This window comes from Pseudorasbora parva, chromosome 23 (assembly GCF_024679245.1).
Source record: "Pseudorasbora parva isolate DD20220531a chromosome 23, ASM2467924v1, whole genome shotgun sequence".
Classification (NCBI taxonomy): Eukaryota; Metazoa; Chordata; class Actinopteri; order Cypriniformes; family Gobionidae; genus Pseudorasbora; species Pseudorasbora parva.
In genome coordinates, this window is record NC_090194.1 from 22,423,187 (window position 1) to 22,441,811 (window position 18,625).

Sequence of the window (18,625 nt, forward strand, 5' to 3'; positions counted from 1 at the left end):
TTAAGTGACTGCATAATTACACTGTGGTTTAAGTAGCTTACATTGTCTATATTAATATTAGATCATAGTGTTTCATATAGCCACTGATTTCATTATACTTGAAATGATGTTGATTTGTCATTCTTGTAAACCAATCACCATTAGTAAAATCACTCAACTGGTGTTAATGACTATGAAATGTCAGATGTCATGAGACTACTATTTTGTCCATTACCTGTGGACAGAGCAGCTGTAAAGAGCCGTTTCTTCAGTTAGCATGCAGCAGCTGCCCTCACATGTGACACATGCGGTTTATCAGCTGTGCATGTCTGTCTGATCTAAACAATGAGCATCTGTCTGTGTGTGTGCGCGCGCGTGCGCGCGTGTGTGCGTGCGCACGCGTGTGTGTGTGTGTGTGTGTGTGTGTGTGTGTGTGTGTGTGTGTGTCTAAGCACACAACAAATTTTTTTTAAAAATAACACACACACATCAACCACAGTGGCCTAATTTATAGGCTACCCACTGCCAGCCTTGGTAAGTCTGAGTTTACTTCGTTTTGGGGGGGTTTTCGGGTTCAAGATGGTGGATTATTTTAAGCAGTGTCCATAACCATTGTTACTTATGCTACTCAACTAATCTGCTTTTTATTCAGTTTTTATTCTGGATGAGTGATGATCACAAACCAAAACTGGACCAATCAGTTATGAGCAATATGACATATCTGATTCAATAAAGCAACTCCCCCTGTATATATAATTCTAAATGAAAGTAGTTCTCACTGAAATAATTTTAGAGAAAAAAATATCTATATTGCCAAAAGTGAGATGCACATTTGATATACAATCTGAAATACTCCTCCTAGGTGATTGAACCGATCAGTGCCAAACTCTATCAGCATGAAGTCAAGCCATTGAGGATACTAAATTGCAAGCAGATATTTGATATCTCAAACGGTTTGGCTGCTGTGAGGAGACAAATGTATGGCAAGAAAAGGGAAACCGGAAGTGTATTATAAATTCTGCATGCAACTATTGTGAGTCATAGTTATAGCACCACCAACTGGCAGCAGGAAGTGTGTCACTTTCACAATGCTTTGAAATCACCATCTTATTTCTACCCGATTTACTTCAAACTTCATCAGTATAATGTCAAAACATTGCAGATATAAAGCTGGTAAGCATTTCTTGATATTGTAAATATTGTTGCCATGGCAACACATCAAACTATAAAAACATTTTTGATGCTTTAGAGACAATGCTTCAAATTACATGAAACTTGTCAAAGGGCAAAGACTTAAAAACGGGCGTGGTAGAGAAGCTCAGTAGCGCCATCTTTTGTCAAGTGTGTGTGTGTGTGTGTGTGGGGGGGGTAGTTTTATCATAAGTTAAAAAAAAAAACTCTGTATATATATTGTTTTTTTTGAGCCGGACAACTTTCTAATTTACAGTCATTAGCTCCAACCAACAGGAAATCAGATATTTAAGGCTTAAGGTGTGAGGACCTCATTGTAATTGCTCAATCCATCATTCTGCTTCCAAATGAATTCAATTTTTGAGGGCCTAAACAGGCACGAATTAAACTAAGCGTCATTGTGCTAATCCTGTGCTGGTTCGTCTTCATCTGTTACCTGTCGTGTTTCCATTTGCCTCAAGTCTTGCCCAAGTCAAGCCTTGTTTCCCCCTCTGAGTTGTTTCTGTTTATTTTTTGTTTTTATTTTATTAAAAAAAGCCCATTCCTCCTGCAATTGAGGCTTTGCCCCTTTTATCACCGAAAACCCTGAAAGCATTAATGTAGTCAGATATTTTCTTTTAGCTGCCTTCTCAAACTTTTGTGGCAGCAGTTTATTCCTGCATTGTAAATGCATTTAAATGCATGATATTCAAAAGGGATATTCAGAGAAGTGAATTTTGCATGAATGTCTCACTCCCTGAACTGACATAGTGACATAGTTCATTTTGTGAACCTGCTGAACCCAATTTCAACCAGATTGGATTTGTTTGGTTTTGTCTACTCTAAACCTACTCTTAAACTCAGAGTTTGTTCAACTAGCTTCAGACCACAGATCTCAGATCTCTTGTCTGATCATCATATTCACTTATATCCAGCCACTACTAGCTCAGTTATGCTTGAGAACTGCAAGACTATGCTGGTCTAGCTGGTGGACTAGCATAGTAATTCTGGTGGAATTCATGCTATTTTATGCTGAATTTTTCAGCAGGAAAGCCACTAAGCACTCCACAAACTTGACTTTGTCAAAGGACACCAAATTATACTGTGCCATATATAATTACTGAGAAGGTGAAATTCATTTGCAGTGTTTGTCTTACCTGTGTGTATTGTTGGCGTGACAAGGGCACTTCCTGTCACACTTGAGGCCATACAGCCCAACTGGACAGATGCGCTGCTCACAGCTTTCACCTGTGTATCCCTGTTCGCACAGACAGGCTCCGCTCACGTGATAGCACTGGGCGCCGTTCACACAGAAACACATCTGTCTGCAGCCGACGCCATACGTGCCCACCGGGCACTGATCCTGACACCTGCCAACACATACACGGACACTTCAATCACAGCCGCTCGATGTGGTTGTCAGTCCTGAAGACTGACACAGATTGACACAGTGTATACGGTCACTTTATGTATAAAGCATTTATTGGTCAACAAATGTGTTTATTAATGGTTAATTAATCCTAAACGAATCCTAAACGTACTTACAGTCTTCATTTTTGTCATTACTTACCCAAAAGCACCGTATCATTTTTTATCCTTATTTATAATTTCAGTTCTCAAAAACATAGTTTTTGTGTGCCTTGAAAAAACATCAATACCACATGGACACTGCTCAGACATTATCAAAAAGTCAAAAAGTAACTTACAGTAAGTGACATACAAAACATTCAGTAGGCAAGCTATCATGATGCCGGTGAATCATGCCCTGTCCTGTCTTGTGTGCACATGTGGGTTTTGTTATGTTGAGCATGTGCTCCTGTCATTGTCTGATCCCTCCCCCTTGTTATCTGATTATTGTTTGATTTCTCCCACCTGTTCCCTCTTGATTTCTTCCCTTTATAAGTTACTTGTGTTTGTCAGTATTTGTTGGATCGTTTCTACATCTCCCGGTTCCCCGTGATTCCAGTTTGTTTGTTTGTTTGTTTGTTTGTTTGTTTGTTTGTTTGTTTGTATGTTTGTATGTTTGTATGTTTGTATGTTTGTATGTATGTATGTATGTATGTATGTATGTATGTATGTATGTATGTATGTAGCAGCACCAAAAAATCTGGGTCGTGAAAAAAAATCATCACAATAGGCTACTAGTATAAATAACAAATAAAATATTACTAAAAGCATGTTAATATACAAAAGCAATACAAAAGTAATATAGGCCTAGACAAAGGTGAATCTCTGTGTCAGTCTCCCTCTGGTTCCCCCCCCCCCCCTCCCAGTGGTCTGTTCGTTCGATTATGCCTCAATCAACGTCAAATTTGACAGACACCGCAGTGCAAGCAGTGTTGCCAACTTTTCAGACCCCTCGTGACTTTTTTTTCAAACTTTTTGGAGTTTTGGCTAGAACTTTCCTGCGAGCGCGAGGTCTTTTTTTTTTCTCTGCCGTCACACCTCTCTCTGCATCTGCCTGTTCAGTGAATGGCTAAGGGGAGCTGCACGCATGCCGGTAAACGTACACAGACAGCAGTTGACAGACGTGAAAGAGCGAGCCATACATGAGCACACAGGGTTGCCATGTATTTCTTATTTAATGATATCTGCTTCTTTTGCTTTATATTTAAAGAAATTAGTTATGATGAGTTACATTCTTCTCTTGTGCTTATTGCTTATATTACTCACTATCACAGAGCTTTATTTCATCCAGTTTCTCAATTCAGATTTTACACATATAAACTTTTTATAATTCACTATCATCATACTCCAATTGTATGCCAAAAGGGTATAGGAAATAAAAACATTTATTGGACAGTTGGCTGTATTATGTTATTTTAAAATACAATAAATGAGCATGGATTAGGAGAAAAAACACGTTAGGCGGGCTGAACGCAAGGACAGCGTGATGACGTCACGGGTATGCTAATTGACGCATATATCGACATTTAGCGACTTTTTGGCCAGGCTTTAGCTACTTTCCTTGGAAAATAGTTGGCAACACTGAGTGCAAAAGATCCGGGGCTTTTAGCCCTGCATGTTGAGCATTTTATTTTAACGGGGTCCGGGGAAATTGTGAAACTTGGGCTGTTAAAGATGCAGTTTGTTTGAGAAGGAATGGAAGGCCAATCATTGGGGTCCTCAAAGTCATATTTAAATGACAAATAAAGCTAATTTTCCCTGTACGTTACAGATGTGTCGCGTGTGCATATAGCTATAAGTGCATAACGTTCCCTATTGTATTTTCTTCGCTTCAATACAATGTCTATCTGCCTCAGTCTGAACTTTAGAAAAAACCTGCAACTGAACGTGATGCGATTTTGCCAAATTAGACCGCTTAGATAAATACTTTTCGTTGATGTTCTATGGCATGCGGCCATTTTCAAGAGGTTCGGCCAAGGTCGACATCTGTTGGTGAAACTGCAAGAACCTAACCCACTGCTCTAGAGGTCGACCGATAGCTGGATTTTACCGATAGCTAGGTTGGACCACCCTTGCCGATAACCGATTAATCGACGGATAGTTTTTTAAAAAGATACTAGATTGTAATAATAATAATAATAATAATAATAATAATAATAATTATTATTATTATTATTATTATAATAATAAAAACAAATTAATCATATTTACATATGCAATTCTAAATTGCATATGTAAATATGAATATATTAAAATGACAAGTTCTAACAGAAAAAAAAATCTACAGAAAATAAGTAAAACATCAAAATATTACAAATAAATGTTTCTTTAGCTATAACCTAGAAACATGTAAGTGAATGTCAGGTAACAGACGGCAAGTCCCATTTGTTAACAAGGATTTATTAGCTTATTTAGCTAGCTTACATGAATGATATGCAATATACATTTTACACCGTGTAATAATAGTTGAGCAATTCAATTGTATCTTAATCATTCATGTTAGTTCATAGTGCATAAAGATGAACAGATAAAACTAAGAATGAATAATACTTCTACAGCATTAATTAACCTTACCTAATGTTACAAATCGAATATTGGATATAAACTATTATAATGGATTATTGTATTATATTAAGTGTTATTTCACATAAATCCAAACAGTTTGCTTTTTTAGAACACTTGGTCGACCTCTAGTATGCTCTTTCAAGTATTATTCATTAAAGACTTCCTTTTGGGATCTGTCTGTGCCTTCCTGCTGGAGCTAACAGATGACCGGACCAAAACAGACAAAGATGGCAGAGGAATTCCTCCTCTCCTTGGCAGGGTGGTCGCCCGCTGGAGCGGTATGTGGAGGAGTTTATGGAGTATTCAGTCCTGGTGAGCTGGAAAGATCTAATGGTCAAAGCGTGCTTCCGGGATGGACTGGATGATGACTTGTTTTTTGAGTTGTTGTCTCCTGAGTTTTGCGACAAGTCTGTAAAGGACTTTATTACTTATGTCCTCCCTCTAAATGGTTCTGATTTCTTGGTAGATGCTGTCGATAATGGCAGCTCAAGTTGGAATCATCCAGTCCATCCCCGCAAGCCAGGGTTCTTTCCAGCTCATCTGATTCCAGGGCCCTCCACATGCCACTCCATGGTGGCCACTCCTCCCAAGAGGGCCTCTACCATCCAGAAGCCAGCAAAGGAAGGCTGGCTAATCAACTTCGAGCCCACTTCAGCCTTTCACAAGCCCGCTCCGCTGGGCTCTGCTCCAGGCGATCTGCTCCAGCCGCCCACAAGCCCTCTCTACAATCCCTAAATTCTGCAAAACAATTTTTTTTGGGGGGGCCATATGCCCGTGATTGGGGAACGTGTGGGTGGGGCGGCAGTGGCTCAGTGGTTCATGTAGATTGTCTACAAACCGAAAGGTTGGTGGTTCGATCCCCGGTTCCACCTGACCAAGTGTCGAAGTGTCCATGAGCAAGACACCTAACCCCAGCATGCTCCCGATGAGCTGGATGGCGCCTTGCATGGCTGACATCGCCGTCGGTGTATGAATGGGTGAATGTGAGGCAAAAATGTAAAGCGCTTTGGATAAAGGCGCTATATAAATGCAGTCCATATAAATGCAGTCCATTTACCCAAGGCTACAGATCCGCCCAGGGCTCCAGATCCACCCAAGGCTTCATATCTGCCCAAGACTCCTGACCCGCCATGGCTGCCAACAACTCCCCCCTGGAGGTCACCAGCCAGCCATGCTAAATATAACTTACTCATCACCATATATTATTTAATATAGCCTATCAAGTTCAATTTCACATTGCTAGCTTTTAATCTAAATCACTACCACGTGTTAGCTTTTTGCTAGCCTGGTAGCTTTCCATCCCGACACCCGGGTCTCCTGTTTTCTGAGTTCTTTAGACAACTGAGGTGAGTTGGATTATTAAATAGACTCCATCAAACAAGTGAGGTAAGTTTTGGATTCATCAACAAATACGGTAAGCCATGTCTTCTCCTGTCATTGTCACTTGCACTGCATGCTACATGTTTAGCATATCTATCTCTGTTGGCGAACAGGGCTTCACATGTGATAAATGTAAGGAAATAGTCAGGCTGACGGAGAAGATTTCAGAATTAGAGAAAAGCATCCAGACTTTATGTGAGAGTAGTGAGAATGTAAAAGCTTTAGATATTGAAAAGCGCTATATAAATGTAATGAATTATTATTGCTTTGGATGCGACTAGCTTAGTGAACACTCATTGTTTGATTCCAGCTGAGCCCTTTGATTCCGCCTGAGCAGGACAATTGGGTAACTGTGAGACGGCATGTTCGCTGCTAAAAAAAAAACACTCTTCCATTCCGATTAGAACATCAAACAGGTTCTCCCCACTCAGTGACGCACCCACTGAGGATCCTGTTGAAAGTGCCCTAGTTATTGGCGATTTTATTACACGGAAAGTGAAAATAGAGACACTAGCCACCATAGTCACATTTTAAACAGGAGCTAGAGCACCTAACATCAAAGCAGATTTAAAAGTGCTGGCTAAAGCTAATCGTAAATTCTTTACGATTATTATTCACGTCGGTCGCCACTAATGATGTTTGACTTCGCCAGTCGGAGATCATCAAAATGAACATTAAAGAGGTGTGTAAACTCACAAGTACAATGTCAACGGCAGTCTTTTTCTCTGGTCCCCTCCATGTTAAAAGGAGTGATGAAATAGTTAGCAGATTATCATCACTCAAGGGCTGGTTGTCTAAGTGGTGTTCGCAAAATAACATAGGGTTTATAGACAATTGGAAAAGTTTTTGGGGCAGACCTGACCTGTTGAAGATAGATGGCATTCATCCCTCCTGGGCTGGTGCTGCTCTTCTCTTTAGTAATTTGGCACATAGTCTTAGAAACTAAACCTTGACTCACTGGGGCCCAGGTCAGGAAGCAGACAAACCAAACCAACCGTCTGCTAGCTGTCTCATGTCATCAGCGTCAGCTAAATCCCAGCACATAGAGATGCTTTCACCTTGATATTATCACATAGAGACTGTGTCTGTTCCCCGAATAAGTAAATACAAAAAGCCTTCAAAACCATTCAACAGTAAAAATGTAACTGATGTCCAACAAATAAACAACAGATATAATACAGATCAACAATTGATAAAGCTCGGGTTGCTGAATATTCGATCCCTTTTCGCCAAAAACGCTTATTGTTAATGATATTATTATATACCATAACCTAAAAGTGCTGTGTTTGACAGAAACCAGGCTAAAACCTGAAGACTACATTACTTTAAATAAGTGCACCCCCAAGATTATTGTTATAAACACGAGCCACATCTAAAAGGTAAAGGGGGATGGGGTTGTTGTAATTTATAATAATATCTTTAGCATTAAAGACACTCAGAAGTCTAGTTTCAAATATAATTCCTTTGAAGTTTTGGTGCTTTATGTAATGTTGTGTAGTGTAAATGATAAATCGTGTTTTATTATTTGTGAGCCCCTCTAGTGATGTCCGGTTCACTAACAAATCTTTCTTTTTAACCTGTTCTTTTTAGTGAACCTGGCGAACCAGTTCACCGAATCGGACTGAATCATTCTAAACGGATCGCATCTCAAATCAACGCTGATCCCACAAGTTACTTTACTTGCTCACTTTCTGACATGAGTGACAGTCCCTCAGAATAGAAATAAACTAATGTCTTGAATTATATTGAAAGGGGAATTCTGAAATCCACTGCCGCTTCAATATACCTGTATATGGTACATATATCCCAATTAACTTCATAATCAAAACTTTAATCAATAGTTATCTTCCTATATTATTATAATGGTTCTTTCCAGTTATGATTTTGCTTTAGTTTCTTGTTTTCTAAAGTGTGTATTTGGGCTCTGAGGAGTGACTGAGGGTCTGGCCTAGAGATGTGTGATGTATCACTAAACACTTGCAACAAGGTTGTGTGTTTGGATTTTTAAGGTATCACACACCCCTTACATGTCAGGAATGCAGTAACAGGGTTTGCTCACTTAGCTCGGCTTCCAGAGATTACATATGGATTTGTCTTTCATTTAATTTATTATATTTTATTCCTTTTATATTTCCTTTTACTGAAACACTAAAGAGTCAATAATAATATTGCCTGTACTATTGTCTGTACCTCTCACTGAAGAGAAAGCACATGCTATCATTATACTTTGGAGAATTTTTGTTTATAATTAGTTACGTTCTCAACCTTGGAGGAAATCAGTATTCTCTGGAGTTTGCGCGTGCGTGTGTGCGTATCTAATGTTGGAGATGAAGGGTAGGGTCAGTTTAAGGGTAGGGTTACGTGTAAGGGAAGTGCCAACTGTAAATTAATTACAGATGTAATTACATGCAGGTATTTTTTTAAATGTAAGTACAATGTAAAAACATGTATGTACACTAAGTGCATTGTATCAAATAATTAATTACAAGGTTAGTACATAGTAGTTAAGGCCACCTATAAAATAAAGTGGGTAAACACTGAAAACATCATGATCATGTGTAATAAATCATATTTCATCATGATGTACTCATCGTAGTTAATTTTTTAATTAAGGTGTTGTTCATCCATGAAATCATGAATGAAAGACTTTGAATTCCTGTTAGTTCCTGATGATTCATTGGATATTAATGCATGTAGTAATGCATAAGTCATGCATGAATTAATGCATGAATTCATGATAATTCATGTACCCTTAGCATAAAGTGTTACCCAAATCTATTTGAACAATGACTCTAATATTACAGAGGATGCGATCTGCTCTTACATAAGAGAAGCTAAGATGCTTAAGGACTATTGTGAAGGATTTATTCTTTCTGATGATATGGACCCCTTCCCTAAATTGTTCTTATCCCATAATCTAGAGGATCACTCAGGTATTTTTCTGGAATTAAAGAGTATGTATTTGGATTTTAATGATGTTAATTGAAAACAGTTGTATAAAGTGTGTGTAAAGTATTTTTTTTTTTTTAACAAAACAGGGTTACATCAGAAAGTTGATACACCCTGGCAGGATGCTCTGGGACTGAATGAAAATGTCAGACCAGAGTGGAGAGCGATATATAAGCCACCATTAAATGGTTAGTTCACCCAAAAATGAAAATTATTTCATAAATTACTCACCCTCATGTGAGGGGACACCCGTAACCCCTTTGTTCATCTCCAGAACATAAATTAAGATATTTTTGTTGAAAGCTGATGGCTGAGAAAGGCTTCAGATAGTCCTCCATTGGCATTCAGTACATTCCCACTGACCCACTCACAAGACCCATAAAGGCACTAAAGACATCGTTACAAAGTCCACCAAATACAGTGGCTGTACAATAATTTTACGAAGCGACGAGAATAGTTTTTGTGCGCAAAAAAATCAAAATAATGACTTTATCCGCCAAGTTAATTGTCTTCCATGTAGGTCTCAGACGTTAACTCACCTGGAACTCACGCGATAGTGGCGCTCTTCTTCTGGGTCATGAATCGAATGGCGGATCTGCGTCATATTCTCGCGCATGCGTTGAGTTCACATCAATAACTTGGTGGATAAAGTCGTTATTTAGATTTTTGTGCACACAATAACTATTTTCGGTGCATTGTAAAATTATTGTACAGCCACTGTAGTTAGATGGACTTTGTAACGATGTCTTTAGTGCCTTTTATGGGTCTTGTGAGTGGGTCAGTGGAAATGTACTGAATGCCAATGGAGGCCTTTCTGAAGCCTTTCTCAGCCATCAGCTTTCAACAAAAATATCTTTATTTGTGTTCCAAAGATGGATGAAGGTGTTACGGGTGTCCAACGACATGGGGGTGAGTAATTAATGAAATAATTTTCATTTTTGGGTGAACTAACCCTTTAACTAAGAAGACAGCTGACATTCATTGGAGAGATTTACATGGAATAATCACAGTCAATGCTTTTGTTTCTCTTTTAAATTCTAATTCAAGTCAATATTGTCCTTTTTGTGCTAAAAAAGAGACTTATACATTGAAAAAAAGTTGTATATATTGTTTCAGGTTAAAACCATTGTTTGAATTGATGAGAGAAGTTTCTAATTGTTTCAATTAGGTTTTTCTGCACAGACTTTAATTTTTGGTTTTAAATATGTGAGAAGATGTGGTGAATGTCAGTTGTTGAATTTTGTACGTTTTAAAATGATAGTGATGTGGAGAGGGTTTTTAAAGTAATGATGAAATCAAGAATTGTTGTTGATTTTCGATTTTATAAAGTGATGAATAACTTGATGAAATTAATCTATATGGTGCCATAGAGAAGCCTTATGTTCAGTTGTGAATGAAGAGTTGTGTTTTGCATTAAGTTTATACATAATCGTAAATAAATTTGCCGTAAAAAATGCTTTAATATGTGGTATTTACTATAATAAATGTAACTTTGAAAAATCAAAAGTTTCTCTCTCACACACACTCTCTCTCTCTCTCACACACACACTCACACACACACACACACACACACACACACACACGGGTTCCTCCCTGCGGCTGTTAAGCGATTATTCTGCAGCCGGTAGGGTGTGGTGAAATCAGGGTAAACCGGAGGTAACAGTGACGTCTGGTAAGGCCAAGGCTCTTATTAAGTCATAAAAATGCACTTGCGTTTCTATTCCTGCAGTTTAAATACATGCTGCACGATCACTCATACTGTAATTATAGCTGCACATTCTGCTGCTGCTGCTGGACGAAACGCCAGAGAAATGGTTTCACTGACTTATTATATATCTACATGCATATGATTAACTGCTGTTCTGACACTGAAGGGAAATCCAAACTCTCACCTGTGTTTCTAAAATAGTCCAATGAAAAATTATAATGTAATCATACAGCCCTCACAGAACTTTCACCTCTGATCATCTTCATGCATAATCACAACACTTATCAGTAAGATGAACTCCTGAATTTTTATACCACACAAAACATATGTTAACATATGTTCACAAGCAACTATTGGAGTAAACAAGAAAACAATCTGTAAAAAAGTAAGAAGCAGCAAATTACAAGCATAAGGACCTATAGATATAATGGAACAAAAATTTGTATGGCATCGTTTAGGTTTTTCAGGGAGATCTATTCAAGAAATAAATACTTCAGAAATTGAATAACTTCATCAAATCTAAAATAAAAACTGCACAAACTTCACAGTATGAATATGTTACAAATGTTATTCCATTTTTATTTTTATTATTATTACTGAGAGAAGGCAGTAGGTTTATAAGGCTGCTGTCACTATAAGACATACTGCATGAATCCAACAAACTGACACAGTTGCAATGTTCTCTTAATCAACTGTGTATGTGAATACGCGCCAAGATGGGTGTTTTGACACAAGTTTGTGAAAAATATTGCTCTAACTTGCCAATAACTTCGAGCAGTCCTGCACTGCATGGATACATTGATTTACATGCCATGATATAAACAAAACTAATAATCTCTATAATATCTATTGTTTGACATCTCTCACTGGGATATAGTGCACTACTCTACCCTTTATTAATCCCTGGTCTATATCTGCTTCAGCACACCTGCATTGTTTAGCTGCTTCAGATGTGTTTGATTAGGTTGGAGCTAAACTCTGCAGGACAGTCAGTCCCCAGCAGAAGGGCTGAAGACCTCTGGTATATATGATCGACACATGCCTTCATCACTCTGGGACTTATGCCAGCATCAGCTCCTGCAGTTTCACCTCTTTAGTTTCCTCATAACCTGATATGGTGAGTCTAGAGCAGTGCCAAAGCTAATCCAGGAGGTGTTATTTAATTATAGCCCTTTCAGCATCATCTGAATACATTTCAGTTTGGCTCTGTTCCTCACACTAAGCCATCACATGACTTCAGAAGGCTTGAATATAGTGCAAAAGTCATTTAGACCTTAATCATATTTCATTTTTGACAGGAATAAATTGAGGCTGTGAGGGACAGTAGTATAGTGGGTTTAGTGGGCTATATACTGTTGTTAACAACATGCCAGTTGTTCAGCAAAACATGTGATGCAATAGTGTCATTGTATAGGCTGTTAATTAAGTTTATTAAGGTGCTTGTACATTCACATTTTGCTTAACATCTGCTTGTGCTCAGCATTGTGTTGCTAACATTTCAGGTGGTAAGGCTTGATGTTGCAGTGCATGTACTGACCTCTCTCCTGTGTATCCTGCACTACACACACACTGTCCAGTGGATGGAGCACAACTTCCTCCATTATGACACTGACACTCCTGCGAGCAGTTCTTACCGAAGCGTCCTGTCGGACATGGCTGTCCACACACTGCTCCCTAAACAACATCAACACAGTGTGCCAATACAAACAATGTGTAACTATTAGAGAAGACGGGAAGTTTTAAAACAAATTCAGGTATGTCTAAACTATCCTAAAACCCAATAATTTAATCAAACAAATAATATAATAATTCTGTCAAACATGTTGAATCACAAATATGTATCTTTACTCATAGATTTCAATTAATATTCAGTATTGTGGGTCATGAGCAGTGCAGTAACACCCGACATACCATCCAGCCAGCCGGGCAGGAACATTCTCCAGTCACATGATGACACACGCCACCGTTCTGACAGGGGCAGCGCTCCTCACACTGCCGCCCATGTTTCCCTGGAGGGCACAAGTCCTCACAGCTGCACACAGACACCAAACACATTTACATTCATGCATCTGGCACTGGCAGATGCTCTTATCCAACATTTTTCAGGTCTTGCATTATTGTAATCAAACCCATGACAGCTACAGGAATACAAACACAGGTTCCTGTGAAACAGATGCAATGACGCCTGTCACGTGCAACATGCAGGTAAACTTACAATGCTCCAGTGTATCCTGGGCTGCACACACACTCTCCTGTGATGTGATGGCATGTGGCGTTGTTCTGGCACAGGCATTTCTGTTGGCAGTTGTTACCATAGGTGGAGTGCTCACAGGGGTCCTCACAGCGCCAGCCACGGTAGCCAGGTGCACAGATACATGCTCCAGTGATGGGGTTACACAGCGCCTCGTTCTTACACTGACAGCGACTTCTGCAGTGCGGACCCCAGTGCTTGTGATCACACGCTGCACAAAGACACAGAGCTGCTTATAACTTCTGACACAGTAAAAACATAAGAGTATGAAAAATGTGAGATCTTATCAATAATATGCGATATATGCATATACACAATATTTTAAAATTCTGAAAATTTGTGAAATTGTCTCTCATTCTATCTCTCATAATTGAAGTGTATCTATGATAACAATAATAGGCCTCTCTCATCTTTTTAGGTGGGATAACTTGCACAATTGGTTGGCTGACTAAATAAGTCAAGACTTTAACATGACAGCAGTGTTCAGTAAATTTTGAAATAAGAAGTTTGTCAAATAATCCAAATCATAAGTGTAACTGTTTCTGTTTATGGCTCTCAAATATGCATTCATAAGATCAACTCATCCTTCCTTTATGAAAATGTATGATGTCTTCCACATGACCTCATCGTAACCTCCATAATATTTCTTCAGGCAAAGCTTACTAGAGTGCTTTAGTGAAATGTGACCCACTTCAACATAAAGGTTGTCCACATTGTCACTGACTCTATTCAACATCGATCTCATCCATTACAAACTCATGCTGCACAGCAGTCAAATATCCAAGAAACATTAATTTCATTGGCAAAAATAAAATAACTGATAATGTCACAATATTACAAAGCCTTTTAGGTCAAAGCTTTATTTACAATGTGTTTAAACCATGCGTTCAAAAGACAAGAACTGCAGAACTTACTCTGATTTTGATACAGACAATGTTTTGAATTCACATGTCTTTACTTGAACTGAGGTGTATACAGTGTACATTTGTATTTTCATATCAAAAGTAACAAAGCACAAAGTATATTGGGAACACTGAATAACAAATGTTACAGATGTTTAGTGAAGTTTTGTTCCCACAACAAAGGAGAACAGCACAGAGTAAAAGATGTAAGAGTCTATATACCGTTCATCAAAATGAGAGAGAATTTTAATGATTTAAAAAAGTGCATTAGGGCAATATATGAACTAAAGTTTAACCATTTGTTAGCATTTAAATATAACTTAACAAAAACAGTTTTAATCATTTGTTACAGTCATTTGTAGAAGTGCATGATCATATGATTTTAAAGTTTAAAGACATTTATAAGCATATCAATTTACATTAAATAATGAATCAAGTCAAGCCAACATTTTATTTATATAGTGCTTTTACAATGGTGATTGTTTCAAAGCAGCTTCACTGTGTTAAACAGGAAAATATTGCAACAAAATTAGATTCGGTAAAATTAGAACAGTACCTCTGGAGAAAACGGTGATGTAATCAGCTCATTCCAATTTATTATATAGTGACATATCAGTGATATAGTTGATACAGTTAATTTAGTGACTAGAAATCTTAGATCGAAATTTTAATGTCCCCAACTGAGTAAGCCAAGCCAAAGTTGACAGTGGCAAGGAACCAAAACTCCATCAGGGCATGATGGAGAAAAATAAACCTTGGGAGAAACCAGGTTGTTAATCATTTTAATAAGTTCATTAGTAAATATGAACAAGCGTATCTCATAGTTCTAGCTATGTGAATATAATGTATATTAACTAATGATATTTTAAGCATTATATAATGTTTGTTAATTATTTATTAAAGGGATAGTTCACCCCAAAATGAAAATGTGAGGCTTATCTGCTTACCCCCAGGGCATTCAAGATGTAGCTGTGTTTGTTTCTTCAGTAGAAAACAAATTCAGATTTTTAACTCCAACCATTGCTCGTATAATAATGCATGTCAATTGACATTATGCGAGCAACTGGTTAGTTCATGCAACAACAAAAAAATGATGTCATTGTCACCCTGATGATGTCCCAAAAAATGATGTCACCCTCATGTCATTCCCAACCCACAAGACCTTCGTTCATCTTCGGAACACAAATGAAGATATTTTTTATTAAATCCGAGAGCTCTCGTGTCATGGTGCTCATGTGAACATCATCAGCCTACATCATCGTGAACATGTACGCAGGTGACAGCGTGCTGGTGTAGCTCTAACATAACTTTATAAAATGAATCTTGAATTACTTGAGCCATATGGACTATTTTAACAATGTTTTTACTTCCTTTCTGTATTCAATTATTCATTAAATTGCTGTCTATGGAAATGTCAGGGAGCTCTCAGATTTCATCAAAAATATCTTAATTTCTGTTCCGAAGATAAAAGGTCTTATGGGTTGGGAACAACATGAGGGTGAACATAATTTAAATTTTGGGGCGAACTAACCCTTTAATGAAAGTTATTATAAAGTCGCTTTTGTTTTTTTGTTTTTTTTTGTTTTAAATGAAGGATTTCTGGCAAATAACATCTATTTTTGTATGTCGGGTTATTGTGCTGCCCCGGCTGACAGCACATGAGCTCAGCCCTGAGGTCATTTCCTGTGTCTCTAGCCAATCATTGCATTTGTTTTGCTCTTTGCTCTTGAAGAAAGGCCTTTTTTCCTTTAGCCTCAATTAAGTGCAGGGTGTTTTGTTGACGTCTTGTGGCCCGGAAAGGCCAGATACAATGAGTCTTCAGAGGGAATTAAAGTCATATCACAGCTGACTGCAACCATGCTGCCAAATTCTTGTTCATGTGTCAATGTAATAAAGACTAGCAGTGGTTTACTAATCCAGGTCCTGAGGGACACAGAGACCCAGACAATGAGAGTCGGTCATTCTCAAGAAAAGTTGGGTGGGAATCTTCCAATGTGTATGAGTTAGGGTCCTTACTGTCTTTACCAGTGCCCCAATTCATGAATATGATATACTGATTCACCATCTGAGAGCTGACTGAGATGCATTAATTTTCCCATAAATTATACATTTGCATCAGGAGTGCTCTACAGTCATGCAGAATCACACTAGGATTTAGAGTTTCCATCTGTTTGTGATCACTTTCGGAGAAAAAACAAAGGGCTTGACTCGAATGCTGTGTTGTTGTTTTTTTTTTTTGTTGCCCTGTGCCTATATAAGCCAGACCCACATCAAGATGTTTGGTCTGGAAACTCCCCATCGACAGGGCTCAAACCGAGGGGCGGGATAAATGGTTGTCTTTCAAACTCCCTCTGCACACAACAGGATAGAGCTACAACCAACCAGAGCAACGTGAAGCGGAGCTAGCTGATAGATTAAACTTTCACCTTATCAGGTCAACAAAACTCTGAACACATCTTCCCTTTTTAGGAATGACTTCAGTGCCGTTTAGGTTTTCTTTTCTCTGAGAAAAGCTTAACTCTTTTCCAAGTCTTCCAGAGTCACGGTCAAACCGTTTCGAAGGACCGCTGTTCGCCAGCATCTATGTTTACTAGTAGCATGCAAGCGCAACTCTGCCGTCATTATGTTAAGCCCCGCCCACCGACTCTATACACGATGTGATTGGCCTGACCAGAGTTTGGTTTTTACAGCTCAGAAGTGTATTGAGAGTTACTAGATGACGCTCACGGCAGATTAGATTTGCGTCTAGATTTCTAGGATACCTAGCTAACCATCTTTGTACTGAATGTGATTTTCACGGGTATGACAACCCCTTTTTAGTGACTCCACTAATGGTCACAGCACAGAGAGGAACTTCTGCATCTGGCTTTGCACTAGAGGTACTTTGTGCCAGTCTGTGGAAGTTGGGACACTGTACAAATTGCGAATAAATATACAATGCAATGATGTGGAAGTTTCACATTTCAATATTTTATTCATAATACAACATAGATGACATATCAAGTGTTTAAATTGAGAAAATGTATAATTTTACGGGGAAAATAAGTTGATTTTAAATTTCATGGTATCAACACATCTCAAAAAAGTTGGGAAAAGGCTATGTTTACTACTGTGTGGCACCCCCTCTTCTATTTATAACAGTCTGCAAATGTCTGGGGACTGAGGAGACAAGTTTCAAGTTTAGGAATAGGAATGTTGTCCCATTCTTGTCTGATACAGGCTTCTAGTTGCTCAACTGTATTAGGTCTTCTTTGTCGCATCTTCCTCTTTATGATGCGCCAAATGATTTCTTTGGGTGAACGATCTGGACTGCAGGCTGGCCATTTCAGTTCCTGGATCCTTCTTCTACGCAGCCATTATGTTGTAAATTGATGCAGTATGTGGTCTGGCATTGTCATGTTGGAAAATGACACTATTTTTCACCGTAGCATTGGGGAAATTGGTGATCCTCTGGCCATCTTGACTTCTGAGACACTGCCACTCTGAGAGGCTCTTTTTATACCCAATCATGTTGTCAATTGATCATCCTGTATTGCAAATTGGTCCTCCGGCTGTTCCTTATTTGTTCATTTTACTTTTCCGGCCTCTTATTGCTACCTGTCCCAAATTTTAGGATGTAGCTCTCATGAAATTCAAAACGAGCCAATATTTGGCATGACATTTAAAAATGTCTCAGTTTCAACATTTGATATGTTATCTATATTCTATTGTGAATAAAATATAAGTTTATGAGATTTGTAAATTATTGCATTTCTTTTTTATTCACAATTTGTACAGTGTCCAAACTTTTTTGGAATCGGATTTGTATACTCCAGTCCTGTTTTTCCACCATAGACCTGGTACGCTTGACTAGTGTTATGGCTCTCCAGGATAATTTAACAATATTTATAAGTGACCACTGGAATTTTAAAATAGTAGAGACAAATTCTAAAGATTATAATATTAAATTGTTTAGGAGGAGGTGCTTGATTGTTTTATTACTTTTGCTATCGGGAAATGTTCAACTGAATCTAGGCCCAATTTCTGCCTCAAGTTTCGAAACACCTGCAGATTTTAAATCAAGGTAAGGACTTGGTTTTATCCATTTGAATGAGTCTTTTCTCTAAAATGGATATGGTTCATATTTGGGCACAGTCAACTGATGCAGATATGATTGTTATAACTGAAACTTTGCCAAACAAATCTGTCTAAGCCAGTGATATTTGTATTAATGGTTATAATGTGTAGCTCACTGACCAAAAGGGCTAGAGGCGTAGGAATTTTTATACAAAAAGTTTAATGTTAATGTATTACTTTCTAAATCGGTGAGTAAAC

General features: G+C 38.2%; 1 protein-coding gene across 2 annotated transcripts in view; it reads right to left on the reverse strand.

Moving 5' to 3' along the window:
• The window catches only part of megf10 (multiple EGF-like-domains 10), a 97,812-nt gene that overhangs the window by 23,199 nt on the left and 55,988 nt on the right, over positions 1-18,625 (reverse strand). For both annotated transcript variants that reach the window (XM_067433517.1, XM_067433516.1), the window contains exons 6-9: positions 13,374-13,620; positions 13,070-13,190; positions 12,696-12,832; positions 2,307-2,519 (exon numbers count right to left, since the gene is read on the reverse strand). In XM_067433517.1, coding sequence (XP_067289618.1) covers positions 2,307-2,519; positions 12,696-12,832; positions 13,070-13,190; positions 13,374-13,620 — 718 coding nt within the window. The remainder of the gene's footprint in view (positions 1-2,306; positions 2,520-12,695; positions 12,833-13,069; positions 13,191-13,373; positions 13,621-18,625) is intronic.